At 34.8% G+C, this 18505-nt stretch overlaps 1 protein-coding gene across 1 annotated transcript in view; it reads left to right on the forward strand.

The window, feature by feature from the left end:
* LOC105619512 (G protein-coupled receptor kinase 1) overlaps positions 1–18505 on the forward strand; it is a 23383-nt gene that overhangs the window by 1779 nt on the left and 3099 nt on the right. The window contains exons 2-10 of the mRNA XM_012201030.1: positions 15391–15467; positions 16301–16374; positions 16493–16594; positions 16831–16905; positions 16996–17057; positions 17146–17197; positions 17296–17487; positions 17592–17899; positions 17988–18162. Coding sequence (XP_012056420.1) covers positions 15391–15467; positions 16301–16374; positions 16493–16594; positions 16831–16905; positions 16996–17057; positions 17146–17197; positions 17296–17487; positions 17592–17899; positions 17988–18162 — 1117 coding nt within the window. The remainder of the gene's footprint in view (positions 1–15390; positions 15468–16300; positions 16375–16492; positions 16595–16830; positions 16906–16995; positions 17058–17145; positions 17198–17295; positions 17488–17591; positions 17900–17987; positions 18163–18505) is intronic.

Below are 18505 nucleotides of genomic sequence, written 5' to 3' on the forward strand. Positions count from 1 at the left end.
AATGTGTCGTTAACTACTATATATTACTTTTAACTTAATATATATGTAGTAGTAGTACACGACATTACTATTAATTAATAAAAATAAAATAGTATAGTTCTAGTAGTCTCTCTCTCTCTCTCTCTCTCTCTCTCTCTCTCTCTCTCTCTCTCTCTCCATTCTAGTTCTAATTCCTATAAAAATAAAAAAAGAATTCCGCATTTTTTATACTAAAAAACCAAAAATGAAAATACGGCGTATTAATTTCGCAAATCTAGCAGATTTTCTTCTCGAAAGTACAAAAAAAATGATAAATATTGCTATTTTTGACGGCAGTTCCCGTTAATATTACTCAAGTTTTACTGATTTATGATTTGAAAGAAAATTCCATTAATTACCAATTTTTATACACTCTGAGTACAGAAAAAGGTTGGAGAAAAAAATGAAGTTAACACTTTAAATTGTCAAATGTTATTTTTTTAGTTAAATTAATCGAACTATTTCTAAAATCTAGCAACTATATAGAATTATTGAGGGTACAAATAGAACTTGCATTAAAACTTGTGGTGCAAAAAGATGAGGTGCCAACTTCACACGTGCCACACCAAGCGAGCTTTTCATGTGCGCGGCCGAAAACGACGAATAAGGAAAAACATTACGTGTTCGAAGAACACGAAGGTTGCTGTCAGCAAAAGTCAGAAACTTTTACAAGTAACCGTCATTCGAAAGCACGTGCTTTCTCCCTACTTTATTTTCCTTTTATAGCCGGAAAATGTATATGTCAAAATTAAAATTGTAGACTCATAAAAATTTTACAAACCGCAAAATCGAAAGACGCTCGAGACTACTACACGAATGATTTTGCTGAAGTATTAAAAAATTTAGTTAGATAATTTTGTTAGACCATCAAAATAATTATGTTGAATCATTAAAATAATTATGTTGGATCGTTAAAATAATTATATAAGAGGTTCAAGCATGACGACAATGCTACAAAAAAAATGTTGATATTCTGGAGCAATTAATTTGAGCGTCCTTAAGTAATTATTTTGATGATGCAATAAAATTCTGTTTAGATCTATATCTAGATAAATACTAATCTATCTGTATCTAGCCAATTGCTAAATACTTCAGCAAAATCGTTCTTTTTATAGACAATAGTTCTGGAAATATACTCAATAAACTAGCTTTTCATAAATAATAAATCATCGGAACGTTCCGATCACACATATTCATTTCTCTTGCTCTTAAGTTTATAGCCTAATGAAGTAATCCGAAATGTATATTTTTAAGGACACTTCTTAACATACTATTCAAATTGTTATTAATCCGCTTTTGAAAAATTTTTTTCAGTTCTTCGCATCCATTTCGATTTATCTCTGGATTGACGTAAAATCGAGCGCATCGGCAATGCGTTTGACGACCAAACTCCTTCGTAATGCTTAGGATCCATTCATTTACGTAATTAATTTTATGGCTCAGCTGTGTTTCACGCTCGCGAAGAGCTAATAGAATCAGTAGGTCGCGTGTCACGAAGTGTCCTTGCGCAAATACACACCGGACACATCCTATTAATACATCCCATCCATACTCTTTACATCAACGACAAATTGTGTATAATTCATTTTTATTCTCGATCTTCATATAAAAGAAAGAAATGATCGAACCGATTATCTAGGAATCGCGTAATCGTTCTGTCAGTCATTCTCTCACTAATCAGAAAACAGTATCTTGGCACACCGAACTTGGTGCGTGAATGAATGGATGTTGAATATCGGATTACATAGCTGTGTCTGTTAATGGAATCTTAAAATCCATTTTGAAATATTTCGATTCTCTTGTCGTGTCATTTTGAACGACGTATCTCTCGCCTTTGCACAAACGGAGGTTTGCCGTCGGCGAAGAGTAGCTCCGGGTATCGATTGTTTGACGCGGTATCTCTCTCGCGAAAGTTCGCTAAACTGTATTCAGCAGCAAAGTTCGCGAAGCGTGGTCGATTCATGAGCAATTCCTTCAAAGCCGTCGGCGCACGGAACGGCGATAACAATGATTCTATGTAATTAATCGCGTATAGCACACTAAAAAATATAAACGTAGATTTAACTATACGATGTTTATGTAATGCTCACCGCGTTAATATTAACATCAACACAACTGAGAAATCCATTAGTTGAATCAATTTACTTACTATAATATATTTAGTATGTAAATTCATTGAAATTATTTAAGCATCTAAGATCCAGCTTCGATTGTTATAGGCATTTTAAATTCTTACTTGTAGTGAATCAATTTATTTCTTGTTTGAATGTGGATAAATAAAATCCTTGATTGATACAATAAAATAATCCAGTTGAAGCAAAACATTTGGTTATTGTAACATTTTAACAAGTTTATCAGATGTCAATATTTATCAGAGACAAGTAAAATACTACAATATAACCAAATATTTTGTGCTTTAACTGAATTATTTTATTGCATCAACCAAGGATTTATTTGTCCATCGCCAAACAAGAAATTAATTGATTCAACTAAATAGATTTTTTAGTGCATGGGACGGTTCATAGTTTGTTTTTATTTCAAGATTGTCTTAAATAATGTCTTAAAATGCTAATACGGTCCTCTGATTAGTTCGTAACGTCTTAAGATTGTACTTAAGATGATCAAGGGGCTTCTTAAATATAAGAACCGAGTATGAATATTAGTCAATGGTGTAGATTTAACACCAGAGGTTTTAAACAAGAAGGAAAGAATGGACGCGCCCAAGGTGTGGTTAAAATGTTTGCATTAACGCCATCAAAGGTGTAGATTTAAAACCCCTGGTGTTAAATCCACGTGGGAGCGTACATTCTCACCTGAATGTTCCCTAGGTACTACTTTATTCATGTTTAATATCGAATAATCGAACAAAAGAATAAAATGATAACTGTGTGATACTCGGGTGGGAACATCAACATACCTTAATGTTATAAATGAGGGTTTTAATTCCTTGATGATGTGATGTAAATATTAGTTTTAAATTCATACTTTGATGTGTTAATACATACAGAAGTTTTAAATCCATATCTTGATGGTGTTAATATTGACATCATAGTAATAATTATAATATAGATATATAATATAGATAATTATAATATCGCATGTTAAATCTACATTTATATTCTTTAGAGTGTATTTTTGAATACATCTTCAAACATACTGCGATGCTTTTGCAATTTATGTGTCGCGCCACGATCAAAAGATTGTATCGTTTGAGTCAGATTTATTTTTTACGCGTTTACGCGAAAGTCGGGTCGACTTTGATTACTGGTATAAGTGAGATAACTTTTGTATGACAGAATAATGGGAAATTCTTTCAGTGCTAATAACGAGTTTACGTCACGTGATATTGTGTGCGGCTTAAGTTTCAAAAGAAAAATTGACAATAAAACCCATACTTTTCTATTAGATTAAGCTCGCAGCTCCAAGATAATTAAGAATTGCGCGGTTTATCACATCACTTACTATCGTCTCTCTTTAAAACGCTATAATAGAGGTCAGAGCTTAGTTAAGGGATATGCAATATTGATCTTGTTTCTACGTTTTGACTCGATTAATCATCTTGGTCACTCTATCCCATAACCATTAAATTTGGATTAACCAGTAAGGTCCATTACCGTTTCCATAGAACTTCCTTCGCGTTTGCATCCAGAGCTCCGCGTAAACCGTCACGTCATAATAACTAAGTCGTAACGTCGCACTTTATGGATTGTGTCGCGAATGTACCTACTCATAAATACGATCCAGAAGCGGCCGGGATTCCTCTCGAACACTCTACGAGAAATCATGCGCGTGGAGAATATATACGCCTCCGATTCTCTGATCAGCCTTCGATTATTACGGCTTGGATCGGATCCCCGATACATCTCCAATAAGTATATTCTAAAAAATGTCAGAGTGCGCGAGTTGTTTTTAGTTCATTATTTTTGCAACGCCTTTGTAACTTAGTGAACAGCAGATTTCTATTATTCGTCATGAATTTTATCGCGCCATTGAGAAAGACTGGAGATTCGAACGGGGGCGTTGGCGTTCGTCTGCGGACGTGGGTAAATCATGCTTGTTTCGACGATCATCGACGTGATAAAATTTCGATCCGCAACTCGTCAACATTATTAACATTATCAGGAAAGAGGAGATATGTGCGGCACGCGGCGGTAGGCTCGTCCGATGGTGAGTTTGAGCGACCGAATGGGGACACCCGGTGTGTGCCGACGGTCTTTTTTTCTCAAATAAACTATAACCAGGTCATATGCTTAGCTTACGTAGCGTAGTAATCGCTGAGAGAAGCTTAGTCGACTAATATTAGACTAAAATTAACTCCAACTAAAAGCGTTGACACTGGTCGAGTATACTCGACTTGTCACACCGACCCAGTCGACCGTACGTCGACTGTAAATCCGGTATAAGTCAACGTTAACGCTGTCATCGACGACGTCGCAGAGCCTCTCCCTCTCGTTCAGCGCTGGCTAATTAAAAGAGGAAAAAAAAATCCCGCGGCGACGTTGAGATTATTCATGACAGCATTAATGCGCAAGCGGTATCGCGTATAGCTGTATAACCCTCGCCGCTTCACGAGGCGCTTAAGTTAAAAATGCGTGAACGCGCATCTGGAGACACCGGGATAACCATGCCCTTCGAGTGCATTTCGCGAAGGTGCTCTTGCGAACCACCTGCAGAGGGATCGTGTACCCGCGCGTCGCGTAAAATAAGATTCCTAAAGGGGAGAAAATTCCCGAGACCGGGAAAAATCGAGAGAAAACTCAGTAAATTATGAATCGCGTTCATAAATCGCGTAAAGCAGAAAAATATGCAGTTTACGCGATATTTCGCCGTACACGTGTCTTTTTTTGAATGCATAAAATTATGACTTCGAAACAATATTTAAACAAACAAACTTAATGAAACGCAAATTAACAGAAAGATAAATAAGCACGGAAATAATGATTTTACTCAAGTATCTAAAAATGTAGCTTATAGATATAAAAAATCATTTTGTTCGACTATCTATCTACATAATTACGCAGCAACCTAATTACGCAATTTTTATGATGAGCAATATTGCAAAAAGTTTTGATTCCAGCAACCGATTTGAGTGTTTTATATAATTATTTTAATGGCTCAGAATTATTTTTAAATGTATATATCTAATTAAATTTTTAAGATATTTTAGCAAAAATGTCCTTTCCGTATAGACTCAAAACATCTCAATAAAATGTTTAATTTCATGATTATATTTTCTACTAGTTATTCTAGTATACATTTCTAATAGTTATTATAGTTAAATTTACATTAGTTATATCTTTATGAGATGAAGAAAATAGATAGAAGAATAATGATGAATTTTAAAGAATTGTCTGTATACAGTGGAGATAAGCCGTAAGAAACCAATCACAGTCGAATGTGAGGAGAATAATCGACTATGATTGATCAATTTCTCATACTTTACGGCTTATTACCTCCATTGTAGACAATCTTTAAAACTTCTCGCTATCTCAACAATACCTTTTATTGTCCTTTTTTAGAACAAGATTAAAAAAAAATTGCATCTTCTCTACATCTTTTCCTTTTCCAGAATAAGATTTTAAAGAAATCAAAGGAAATGTGGTGTTCTGTAGCTACGCTGCTATTATCTGCTTAAAGGTTAACAGAGAATTTCGCACAAAAAGAAAAAATACATTTTTTTCTTGAATAGATAATGTGGTTATATTATCTATCAAGTTTGCGAGAGGATGGCCGGCCACAGCCTTTCCACAGCCTTTAACTTTCTTACGAGCTCATTCTCTCAACGCTTTTACGTTCGACATTTCACGGAGACTGATACCTCGGAAACACCGAGGGACACTTCGCGTTCGTGCGTACCGTACATCCTTGAACTATAAAATATAATGCGGTATCGTATGATACGGCACGTATCATCGTTATGTCTAATATAGTAGAAGCTGGGAACAACTCAATTTTCGACTTTGATTAACTGCCGTCTTTGCTCCCGCGTGAAATACATATAAGCGATCGCGTCAATACAGCTTGGTATTCGATATCCTACAGCGCGATTCTGCGTACGCTAGGTGGAGCAATCATGGTAAATTTTCTGGTATATGTTTACAGAAAAAAAAATATACGTAGCTCGAAGATACCGAAATTGCGTATTACTGTGCAAATGTAAACTTTGTTTTCTCTGTACTTCTTTTTCTCTGTCTTTTTTTCTCTCCTTCTCCCTTATTTTTGATGAAAAACGTCGCGATTTTCACAAGCGATCGAGCATTTTGCTGTAGTAATTAATTTTTAAAATGATCAAAATGACAATATGAGAATGTTGTCGAGAAAGTACGAATGCGAAACGAAGTATCTTATTGTTTCGCGGCAAATAGTTAAATCATTGTTAGTATTGACTTGATAAAGTTTGCTCTCTGTTCTCTCTCTCTCTCTCCCCTCCCCCTCCCTCCCCCCTCTCTCTTTCTCTCTCGCCATTTTTGTTTGTTGTTTCTCCTTCTGTTCGTATCATTGATGTACTGATGTTTCTTTCTTTTTCTCTTTAAATTCTTTTAATTTGCAAATTCTCTAATTCGCAAAACGGCTTTCTATAAATCCCCGGATTATTATGACGAGGGGAACCATAAGCGTATTAGTTCGAGAGGATTTATCAATCTATCGCCACATTAATCCTCCATTGGCTCCCACAACAAATTCCTTTTTCCTACCACATATGTTCTAGTTCAATTATATATATATATATATATATTCCGTAAATAAAGTTTTATCTGTTGGAGTGTGGTTCTCTTGTTGAAAGGATTCAAGCGCGACGATATTGGCGTTATCCATCAGTGTCGTCGGACGGGATCGGTTAATCGTTGATTGGCTCAGGTGGAATCGATAAAATACTGGGCCACTCGCTCTTCTCTTGGTATTCAGAACGGATAACTGCTATCCCGTTTTCACGCGCGGAAGGGAATAATTCCGGACAGACATGAGGAAAAAGAAGCTGCAGCTTCTCTCGGAAGGACATATATCGGAGAAGCTGCGGTCCTGGATGTAATTAAAGGTAGCAATCAACGAGCCGGGCAAACGCGTCGCCTCTAGTCTCGTGTCATAATAAAAACGTCTCGATTGTAAAAACAGCTTTTAGAAGTAAATAAACGAGATCATCTCGCGAGTCCCGAGCGTTATTGTAAACTCTCGCTATAAATTAAGTAATTATGTCTGAGAGACATACGTGCTTTAACCGTAATGGGTAATTCTTCTTGGATGCTCGAAGAAATTTTTTTAACTCTTATACTTTCGAACTTCATATATACTTCTCGTTTCCTGTCTCATAACTTTTAGATATACTGAAATATGTAACTTTGCAAATAAAAACATTTTCAATACGAAAGTCTGTGACATAGTCAGCATTTTATTTATGTAGCATAAAATTGAAGGGCACTTCGAACTCATTACAGCAAATTATAATATTTGATTATTAGCATCAAAGATGCTTATTAATATCAATATTACTAAATTGTTTGGCAATTTAATTTATGACATTATTACTTTAAAATTGTGTTTGAAGATAATAATTTCAACGCGCAAAAACTTGTAGAACTGGATATGTATATAAATTCATATTGAAATATTATTTAAGCATTACGAAAATCCTTAGACTGATAAAGTCTTTTCGTTATTTATTGTATAATGCTTGAATACGGGAAACAAAAAGTAAATATCAAGTTTAATATTATATATAAACGAATAAATGTATTCAGAAATCGAATGTATTCTCTCTGCGAGGATTGACGAGTCTCGCACTATCATGAAATGCCATTTTTGACAGCTATACAATTACGTATCTTTTCACCGCCGCGCTTACATTTGCGTATAACTGTCGCCGTAAATAATAGGATACCCGTCCGGTGCTATATGCATTAATTATCGCCTTTTATCGCGTTCAGCTGCCTGAATGGCAGCCGCAAAACTACCCTATTCACATTGGAAAAAAGGAGATTGCCATCAAATTGAGGAAAAAGATGGGGAATAGTAGCACGGGAGATTGAAGCTCCGAGAGAAAGACTCCGTAAGAGCCGCCGGGGTGAATCCGCTTTTCCAACACGGATCTTAAAAGGATACTCGAGAACGTTTACTCGAGTACTCGTTCGTTAATCCGGAGCCTCTTTTACGGACAAAGTGTAATTTTCCCGTCTCGTCAAATTGCTTGCAGAATACAACGGTAGCAGAGTGGAAACGGATAGTAGCGGTCCATTGATGAAAATACCGGAGTTTAAGCACAGTCTAAGTACCCTCCCCTCCCCCTCCCTCTCTCACTCTTTCTCTTGTGAGCTCACTCATTTGTTTACGCAATTTTAACTGCGTTCGATTAGCCTAAGAAGCAATTTTGAGAATGATTAATATATACCGACGAGCTTTCACGCCCGACTGCAACCAGATCGCGTTATGCAAGTCGAGGATAAATGATTTTGTCAAATCGAGTTGGCTTCGGAGAGCATTCTGTCTGTCTTCGTACCACATCAAGAGTGATTTCTTTCTTGATATAATAAATGGACCTCTCGTTCTGGAAATGCGTTGTGCACGTTTAAAATATGGTATGATGTAGTTGAGCGTTAAAGATCTCCGTCTCTGAGCACGTAAAAAGGTCAAATGTGGCTTCCTTAATTTATTGTTGCATAACGCGAGTCGAGCAGTTTGCAGATTAGTACTTTCTCGAGAGTTTGCAATCTTGATCATAAATTTTGGCGATATTAATAATATTTGTGGTCGGTCAAATTGGAGAAAGCTTTGAATTTGATTTTTTATTGCAACGAAGCAACAAAAATTTATAGCAAAAGATAAAAGTGTACAAATATTTATATATTAATTATAATTACTGAAATAATACGTTGTCTCTGAAACGATGTAAATTTGATGATAATAACAAAAAATTTGTTAAAAGAAGAAAGCTCTGAATTCGATTTTTTATTGCAGCAAAGCAGCAATTAAGAATTCAACAGAAGAGAGACCGATTTGGACGTCGACGAAAATGTACAAATGTTTATGTATTAATTATAATTACTGAAACAGTATTGACAAAGCTATGTGACGGTACATTTCATTTTGGTTTTTTCTCATAAATAAAATTGAAGAAGGAAACGTCAGTAGAACACTTTTCTCATAATTGACATGCCGATAATTAATTTTATTCACGTTGCTGCGGAAAGAAAAAAATGGATTCTTTTGATTGATGTAAATACACTCATCCAAAGGAATGAGTGCGCGACATTTGCGCGTCTTGGATGTATACTTTATAAAAATAAGTAAACGGCCGCGTTGCAACTTGGCTTTATGACTTGCTTAGCCAGCTTGAGCGGGCAATCTCGTTTCAATAAACTTCTTCTACTTCCAGCAACGTTTACTGTGACGCATGTTGGGGAGATTTCGGTTTGATTTTTGAGGCGTGAGCAGAAATACGCCAGCTAGCGCGGTTTATGCGGTTTTGGCGCAGCGATTTCGACACAAACCAAAAGCTAACGATCGGTTGGCCGGTAACGGTATGACTACCATTCAAAATCAAATTACGTGCTAATTGAGCGAGATGCCGGCCGTAGTTACGAAAATCCTCGTATCGCCATTATTGGGGTGTCGACAGTGTCGGTTAGGATAATGAGATCTCGTATTATGAAATTATTCGGAATGGAACAATTCTGAATTGTTCAATTAGTCTCTTATGGAAAAAAAAACAATTATAATTGAATTAATAAGATTTATTTGAAATTAAGCAAATTAAATTTTGATGAAAATATTATAGTTTTCTAAATGAAAATTTATAATAACAACAAGTTAATGCTATTAACGATTAAAGTGAACGATAAATTCATGCAGATAGATTTAAATTGCAGTTACTATGCTCAAAAATGGAATGAAATGAATCTATAGCCTTTTGTTTGTACATTCCGAAACAAGTTGATTTTCGATTGCACACCTTTAATTAAAAAGTTATTAACAATTAAAGTTTTGAGGAAAATTCGATTTAGGTAGATAGGTTTGAATATGGTAACTTTTTAACTAAAGATATGCAAACGAAGAATTGATTCGTAATATGCAAATAAAAACCTATCGATTCATACTATTTTAAGTATAGTAACTGCGATTTAAATCTATCTATCCGAATCCACCGTCCATGAAACTGTAATTGTTAATAGCATTAACTAAAGGTGCAAACGAAAAATCGACTTATTTCGGAATATACACACGAAAATCTATCGATTGAAACTAATTCCATCTAATTTGCTCGTGATTGGAGGCCTAGTGTGAAATTAGCCCCCCCCCCCCCTCCCTCTTCTCCGTCTAAAATTGTTCTTAATAACTTTTTTATCAGAAGTGTGCAACTGAAAATGCAACTGAATTCACGTACAAACAATGTGCAAACGAATGAGCTATAGAAAGTTAATTTTTTTAGAAGTTGGGCCAGTCAACTTTACGGATAAAAATTACTGCTTGAGTTTTAATAACGTACAAAGTTTTGCATTCATCCAATAAACAGAATTTCTAATTATTAATAATCAAATATTCTGTACACATTATATGGTACACATTATATTTATAATTATTATAATTAATCTAATTAATCTAAGATTTCAACTGAGAAAGTTTTATTATTTTCATTTAAATTCATGCAACCAAATGTCTGATTATCGTAATAAATGCAACAAAATTTGTCAGGTTATTTTAATCAAAAGTATGGATCGTTTATATTTTACTAAACAATCTGATTGTTATATTTTTAGGCTAATGTTTTTCAGATTAATTTAACCAATTTTGTATAGGTTTCTATTATGTTTTCTAGGAAAAATGGAATAATCCCGATTGGAATCCACTGGAAACAATTCCATAATATGTGCCCTGCCTTTATAATCGTGCGATTGCCAAGAAACGCTCGACTAAAATGATGAAGTGGTTCGATAGATGAATTCTGCGAATCCGGGTTTGATTTGACATTTATAAGACGTCGTGGTTATTGTGATTCTCAGTGGAAGAATTTCACATAAAGCTTGTTTTGAGACACTTTCTTAGATTTTATATTTCGTAGAGAATTGTAGTCAATCCTATCCGTTTTTCCATTGAATAATTTAAAGCTAAAACTTTTAATTGATTTCTGTAAAATAATGATCAAAGTCATTCTCTCAAGTTTTATACGGAACTTTATGCTAAGTGTTTTACTTGACGCGAGTTAAAATTCGAAAAGACATAAAAGAGACTAATCAACTTAAACTCGAACAATTATTTTAAACTTTTTTGAAATATTTTGGCATTTTTTGGCACTTAGTTAACAATAAGAAAATTTCTCTTGTTTCTATTTTTACATGTATATTTTTTTCTTGCAATCGCTTCGAGCAATTCGAATTAATTTAGATTTCGCGTTCGGATAGATTTATGTAACTACCATTCTTGTGTCTTTTTTAATCCTGTAACATTGTGCTCGATTTGGATTTCATCGCGTCGATCGAGCACAGATCAAACGGGTAAAAATTTGTCCGTTTCTGGATGTATGCGATGTCTGGCGGCACTCCAACAAATTGGTGAAAACACGGATTTATTTTGGTCGGTTGCAAAGCTCATTCATTCTCGCTTGATATTCGGTGCTCCATCTACTATGGATTAATCTCCCTTCCTCCTTCTTTTATCAGAAATTAACCCTAATCAAATTTTACGTCCAACTGCGTCTTTTATTCTTGAGCTCCGTCACTTAATTGTCGTGTTTACGCCGTTCTACCTTTATAAGACCAGTATAATGGAGACACTTTTAAAATGCCAAGGACCCAGATGTTTCATGTTTATTCACATTCCTTTTCTTTTTATAGCTTCAATTAGTCACAGGAAATGAAACTTCATCAACACTCTCAAGACACTTGAAACTTCATTCCTTCGTATATAAAATCGAATAAAACGATTAAATATAACACATTCAAAAAGAGACATACGTGGATGTTTTTTTTTTGTTGATAAGGTTCTTTGAAATCTTGTCCTTGTGCAAGCTTCTTCATTCGTCTCCCTCAACATTTCTTTTGTCAGATTCGTCGTCGTACTTCCAACAATGAACTGTATATTGGGACGCGAAATTGGCAGCGTCGATATTAAATCCCGCCAGATTTATGGCAGCGTCTCACGAAGAGAAAAACTATCGCCCTTCGACGGAAGTTCATTGGCTAATACACTTCGCTTTTACCGCCGCAAACAAGATTGGAGAAATTAAAACTTCATCCATTCTCCAATTGATCATTATAGTATAACTAAAGCGAGCGATTACACGTCTCATCTGTAAATGTTCCAAAGTTTCTCGAGTTGCTATTTTGGCTATTTCCGTAATAACACAGTAAATCGCAATATTAATTTAGCGGTGAATAATCGCGCGACTATAGAGATTACAGAATCGAACAAGTGATAATAAAAATGATAAAACGCTTTTACGTCAGCATGAAATAAAAGTTGACATGCTGTGACGAGAAGCGCGTTCGAGAATAAATTTTAATATTTGTTTTATAAGTAGCCGCTTTACATAATAACTCCTTGCAACTTTCGAAACTCTATCTTTTTTTTTTTTTTTTTTAGTATTGTGCGATCATGAAATTAAAAATCCATGCTGGCTGATTAGTTTGACGACTTTGAGTGTATATATTGTATATAATTTAGCGCGAGAAATCAGTTCTCTTGGGATCTCTATGGTGACCAGCCTCCTCTCTCTATTGCGTAAATAAGAAATTCATAGTAGGTGGAACTCAATTATCTGTATCGTCGCGAACTCAATTATCTGTTCGCCAAGTTAAAAAGGCGTACGGAAAGGTAAAGTCGAATGGAGAAGCGAAAAATCGATGTCCACAGAAGATCGAATGAATAATGATGATACAAATGCGATTAATTATTGATAAAAATGATCGTAAAAATTCCCAATTCTTGTAATGTGTGAATCGACATAAGGCATTTCTATTATTTCTGATGACAAAGTAATTTCGACAGTCGTTTGATCGTCAGTTATTGTTAGGAGGAAATAAATTAGGCAAATGTTTTTTGTGGATTTATAAAATGCTTGCATTAGTATAATCAATAATATTAAATTAATTCTTAATTTGAAGATATTACGTTCTCTCTTTTGGCATAATATCTATTTTTCAAAACCGATTAATAATTGACGCGTGATTTATAAGCACAAAGACGAAATGTATAAAATATTCAAAAATTATTATAAGATTTCCTTTGATAATCAAAAATGTTATTTATTTTGTATAAAAGAAGAAAATATTAAATCTAATAACATATAATAACGTTAACTTTAATGTCGTTAAAAATAAAGATGAAATATTTAATTTTCTTACATTTTTTCGTAAAGTAGAATAACCTGAAATAATCGCAATTTACCTTATATTTCCTAATGTAGATCATGCATGAAAAATAATTCATCACAAGAAATATCGTCATATAAGACGTACACCTCGAAAAATGTATTCTTCATGAACGCACCCTTCGATGTTATCTCTTCAAGAGTCATCGATTACGTTTTTGTTATCGCAGGTAGGTTTGTTCGCTCTTTCCAGCTTAATCTACTTTTTCAATCACTTGGTCACTCTCGAGTTTGACTGAAATAGCCGCTACTAAGTAACTGAGTTGCGTTGCACTGAGAGAAAAATTTTTAGTATTTGTAATTATAATTACATATTATAACTGTAATTATTATTACTTTAAATTTAGCACCTAACAATAACTATTTATAGTTTTATCAACAAAATATATATGTGTGCGTGTGTATATGTATATATATATTTGACAATCGAAAATGACAATAATTATAATAAATATCGAAATTACTACAAAAATCATTGAAATTACTATAATTTATAGAAATTGCAATCAATTTTGTAGTAATAATAACTATAATTATAGTTATTTTCAGTTGCCAATTAAATATATTTGACATAACTATATACATAATTATTATTACTTACATTATATTATAGCAGTAATAATCATAATTATATAGTAACATGTAATTACATTGTTACAAATACAAATTTTTCTCAGTGTGTGGATGCATCTTCGCGCGTTGCATCCATCGAATCGAAACAATTAACCGTAATGCTGTATGCGATAGGCAGTTTATGATGCTCAATTTGTGACTCGATATACTGTGATTGAATCTATATTTCTATTTTGTAACTTCGAATGATAGTTTCGAAATAATTATATTGTTATTGCACAGATATTATACACGATAAAAAACCTACGCAACGATAACATAACGAACTGTCATTAAAAGTAAAATCGGGATACTGCAAGCGTTCTTTTTTTTCATCAGATATTTGTAAGCACTCATGCTTATGTCAGCCGGATTAAAACTTTGGAATTAAATTTTGAATCCTCGTCGATTGAACGATTGATAAAGATTGTCGAGCTCATAGTGTACGATTTTTGCTGAACCGGTTTCTGAGAGACGTTGCCTGGAGAACAAGAATCTTCATCTTATTGAGTGCTTTCCAACAAATGATACAGTGTGATAATATCATATCATCTTTGTTTATCATTAGTAAATGACAAGGATATAATAATTCACTGTATTACACTGTATCATCTCTGTGTCTCTATTGCTGGAAAGCACTAATTGTCAATCGCTCACATTGAAAAGTTACTGCAGCATATAAATCTTATATGTCACATATTATGGTATCTCCTTGATTAATGTAATATTTATAATGGTTTGACATTTCAGTAAAAAATATCCGAGATAATAAGAAGGCATGCGCGATTTTAATTATTTATTAGCTCTGTGATATGCGGAATGAACTCTCTTGTACTTTAAACGCCCACGTGCTCTTGCGTGACACATGTACACTGCAGATCATTTGGATAATTGAAGAGGAAATAGGTGCGCGTTGTATTTTGTCAAATTGGCTATTATCTTCTCGGTATCTGTGGAGGTAGCTTTGTCATTCGAGCGCGAGTCCCCGCGCTCTTCATGTTCGTGCCGGGTCGAACTGTATCGATGAGTTATAACGGCAATTCCGCCGTTTTCCATATTGATCAATCTCGTGATGTAGGCGCAGCGACGATGATGGAAATCGGGATTTCGAGTCACCGAGCACGCTAATATATTCCCCGCGAAATGTGCCGAGTACATTTTCGATAGATTTACGTCGACGACGACGCTTGATGGAATAACTGATCGGGTTTGCCGACTCCCAGCTCAGAATCTCTCCGGAAATTTCAGGGATCTCCGGGTCCCCTCGGGTTTTCAAATGGAAATATCTTAACGCGACATATTCGCTTGTATTTTCTCTTCTGCGCTTTTATCGGTCTCTTGGAAAGGACATCATCGCACGATAAACCATTGCTGATGAGAAAAATCGATCCTTTCTGTTTCAGTGTTCGGAGCGTCATGCACAGATATCTGGAGAAGAATAATGAAGTAAACTTCGACAAAATATTTAATCAAATGTTAGGTGAGTAAACTATCGCTTCGATAGTCCGCCCTTCGTTCATCACTCTCTCGTCCCTCCGTTCTTTGATGAGATCAAAGACAAAGGGAGAGGCTTAGATTTAGTTCGTAAAATTGCCCAATAAATTCGCCCAACTCATCCAATCTAATTGCGCAGCGAGAAGAATCTTCTCTCAACGTTTGCATTTTTATCTCTCTGTTCTGTACAATCCAATTATATATAGACTTCAGATATCGGCATTACCTCTCCTTCTCTTTCATTCTCTCTTTCTCTCTCTCTCTCTCTCTCTCTCGTTCTCTTCATTCAACACAATCATACGAAATGCGTATATTATTCATGTAGATAAATACAGTCGTGACTTGTCGATTAATTCTTGCAACTTGTTTCGCGTCGTGAATTTCGGAGATTTTCAACATAACGCGACAACGCAAATATTCGTCCATGCAAAAAAATTTTACTGAAGCCAATCCTCCAATGTAATCGACAGTCTCGTTTACGAATTGCTAATTACGTTCTATTGTTCGTAAAGCATTATTCAATTTCAAGCATCAATTAAATATTATCTCCCAAATTAATCATCAATAATATAATCGAATAATGTACATTCGATTCCCCGTCACAAAACAAAATGTGCCATTTGATCACCGGCTTGAGATGACCTGGAAAAACCTGATCCCTTTGGCGGGACCGCGCCAATTTACACGGATGATTCGTTTCTCTGTCACACCAGTTATATTATTTTTTTTCCGCAAAAGTAGTGAAACGGCATTAAATGTAGCGAGAGCTGTGATAATTTACTGAAAGTTCGCCGATGTCAAGCAAACATGTACTTCCAGGTTACCTTTTATTCAAAGACTTCTGCGAGACTGTAGCGGAGGAACCGATTCCGCAACTTAGGTTTTACGAAGAGGTTCGTGTTTTTTAGCCCGCATACACTACATATATATAGTTAAATTCCAGTAGCGTCGCATATATATCACACACTGCTAGCCCGATTGCATAAAGGAATGTTTATTTGTGTATTGTAGATCAAGGCATACGAGAAGCTCGAATGTCCGGAAGAAAGGAGAAAACTTGCCCGTGAAATCTACGATAATTACATTATGAAAGAATTACTGTCGCATTCTCATGTAAGTATATATATGTATGTATATATATATGTATGTATGTATATATATATATGTATATATATATGTATGTGTATATATATATATATACATATATATATATATATATATATAGACACACATCGCGAATTCTATTTTGTTCCGTAATAATAACTGGAGAAGAATTTTCTCTTTCCATTTTTTCTTTATATGTACATATATTATTTTTTAATGAATGGCGACGTGTCTATCTTTTGCAGGAATATTCGCAAGAGGCGGTAGCTCATGTGCACAAATATCTTATGAAAAATGAAGTCCCAGTTGACTTATTTGAGGTAGGTCATTGTCTTGTGACCTTATCTACGCGATTGCGCCTACCTAATCGATATTATTCGTGATAAATGAAATTTCTTTTATTTTTGTAGCCGTACATCGAGGAAATATTTAATCATTTGCGAGGGGAACCGTTTCAGAAATTTTTGGAAAGGTACAAATGACATTCTGACAGTTTTTTTTACAAATAAACTTGTATGACGTGATAATTTGTGATTAAAAGAAAAATTGTATGTTTCTAGCGATAAATACACCCGTTTCTGCCAATGGAAAAACTTAGAGTTAAATATCCAGGTACAGATAAATTAATATTTATTTCATTTTGTTCTCCCTTTTTCACGAATGGAATTTTCAAGATTAAATTATCACGCGTTTTATAACGGAAATTACAGCTGACGATGAACGACTTCAGCGTGCATCGAATAATAGGCAGGGGCGGCTTCGGCGAGGTGTATGGTTGCCGGAAAGCGGACACTGGCAAGATGTATGCCATGAAATGTCTAGATAAAAAACGTATTAAAATGAAGCAAGGTGAAACGTTGGCTCTCAATGAGAGAACGATGCTTTCGATAGTCAGCACCGGGGTAAGAGACTTGTTTTTTTTTCTCTTTTATCATAAACAATGCCTTCAAATTTAAATCACGATGACGCTAGTCAGATGTGACATAAAAAAGCATTGTCATCGCAGATGGATTGCCCATTCATAGTATGCATGACGTATGCATTTCACACCGTTGACAAATTGTGCTTCATATTGGATTTGATGAACGGTGGTGATCTGCATTATCATCTAAACCAACGCGGAATCTTTACCGAGCCGGAAGTGAAATTCTACGCCGCGGAAATGCTCCTCGGTCTGGAACACATGCATAGCAGGTACATCGTTTACCGTGATTTGAAGCCCGCGAATATATTGCTGGACGAACATGGTCACATTAGGATATCGGATCTGGGATTGGCAGTCGATTTCTTAAAAAAAAGGCCGCACTCAAGCGTGTATGTATATATATCTGAAATTCAATCGAATTTTTCCACGTGTAACGCAATGCTCTGAATATATAATACTTTTCATTCATGCTAACAGCGGCACGCATGGATACATGGCGCCGGAGGTGATTGCGAAAAACACTCCATACGATTCGAGTGCGGATTGGTTTTCCTTCGGTTGCGTAATATTCAAGCTCTTAATGGGACGTAGTCCGTTCAGGCACTTAAACACCAAGGATAAACACGAGATAGACCGTATGACGCTGAATATGGTATGTTGCTTTTAACATTTCTGGTTCACTGCATTATATATATATATACCGGATGATGATGATATTTCAAAAGCGAAAATTTACATAAATCTTTTTATCCAGCTAAATTACATTTTTTTATATGTGCTGCCATTTGTATTGAATAGAATAAATCTGTAAAATATTCCAGACTTTTTCTGATGAATTAATAGACAACTATAAATCTCAGTTAACTTGGTTTTTCTTTCTTTGGAAAAGTAAGGCATAAATTGCATTTTAATTATTCTTTATTTTAATGAAATATAATTTATTAATGGAAAGATATATATATATATATATATATATTAATTTATTATTTAATTTA

The sequence above is a fragment of the Atta cephalotes genome (genome assembly GCF_000143395.1).
Source record: "Atta cephalotes unplaced genomic scaffold scaffold00022, whole genome shotgun sequence".
Taxonomy (NCBI): domain Eukaryota; kingdom Metazoa; phylum Arthropoda; class Insecta; order Hymenoptera; family Formicidae; genus Atta; species Atta cephalotes.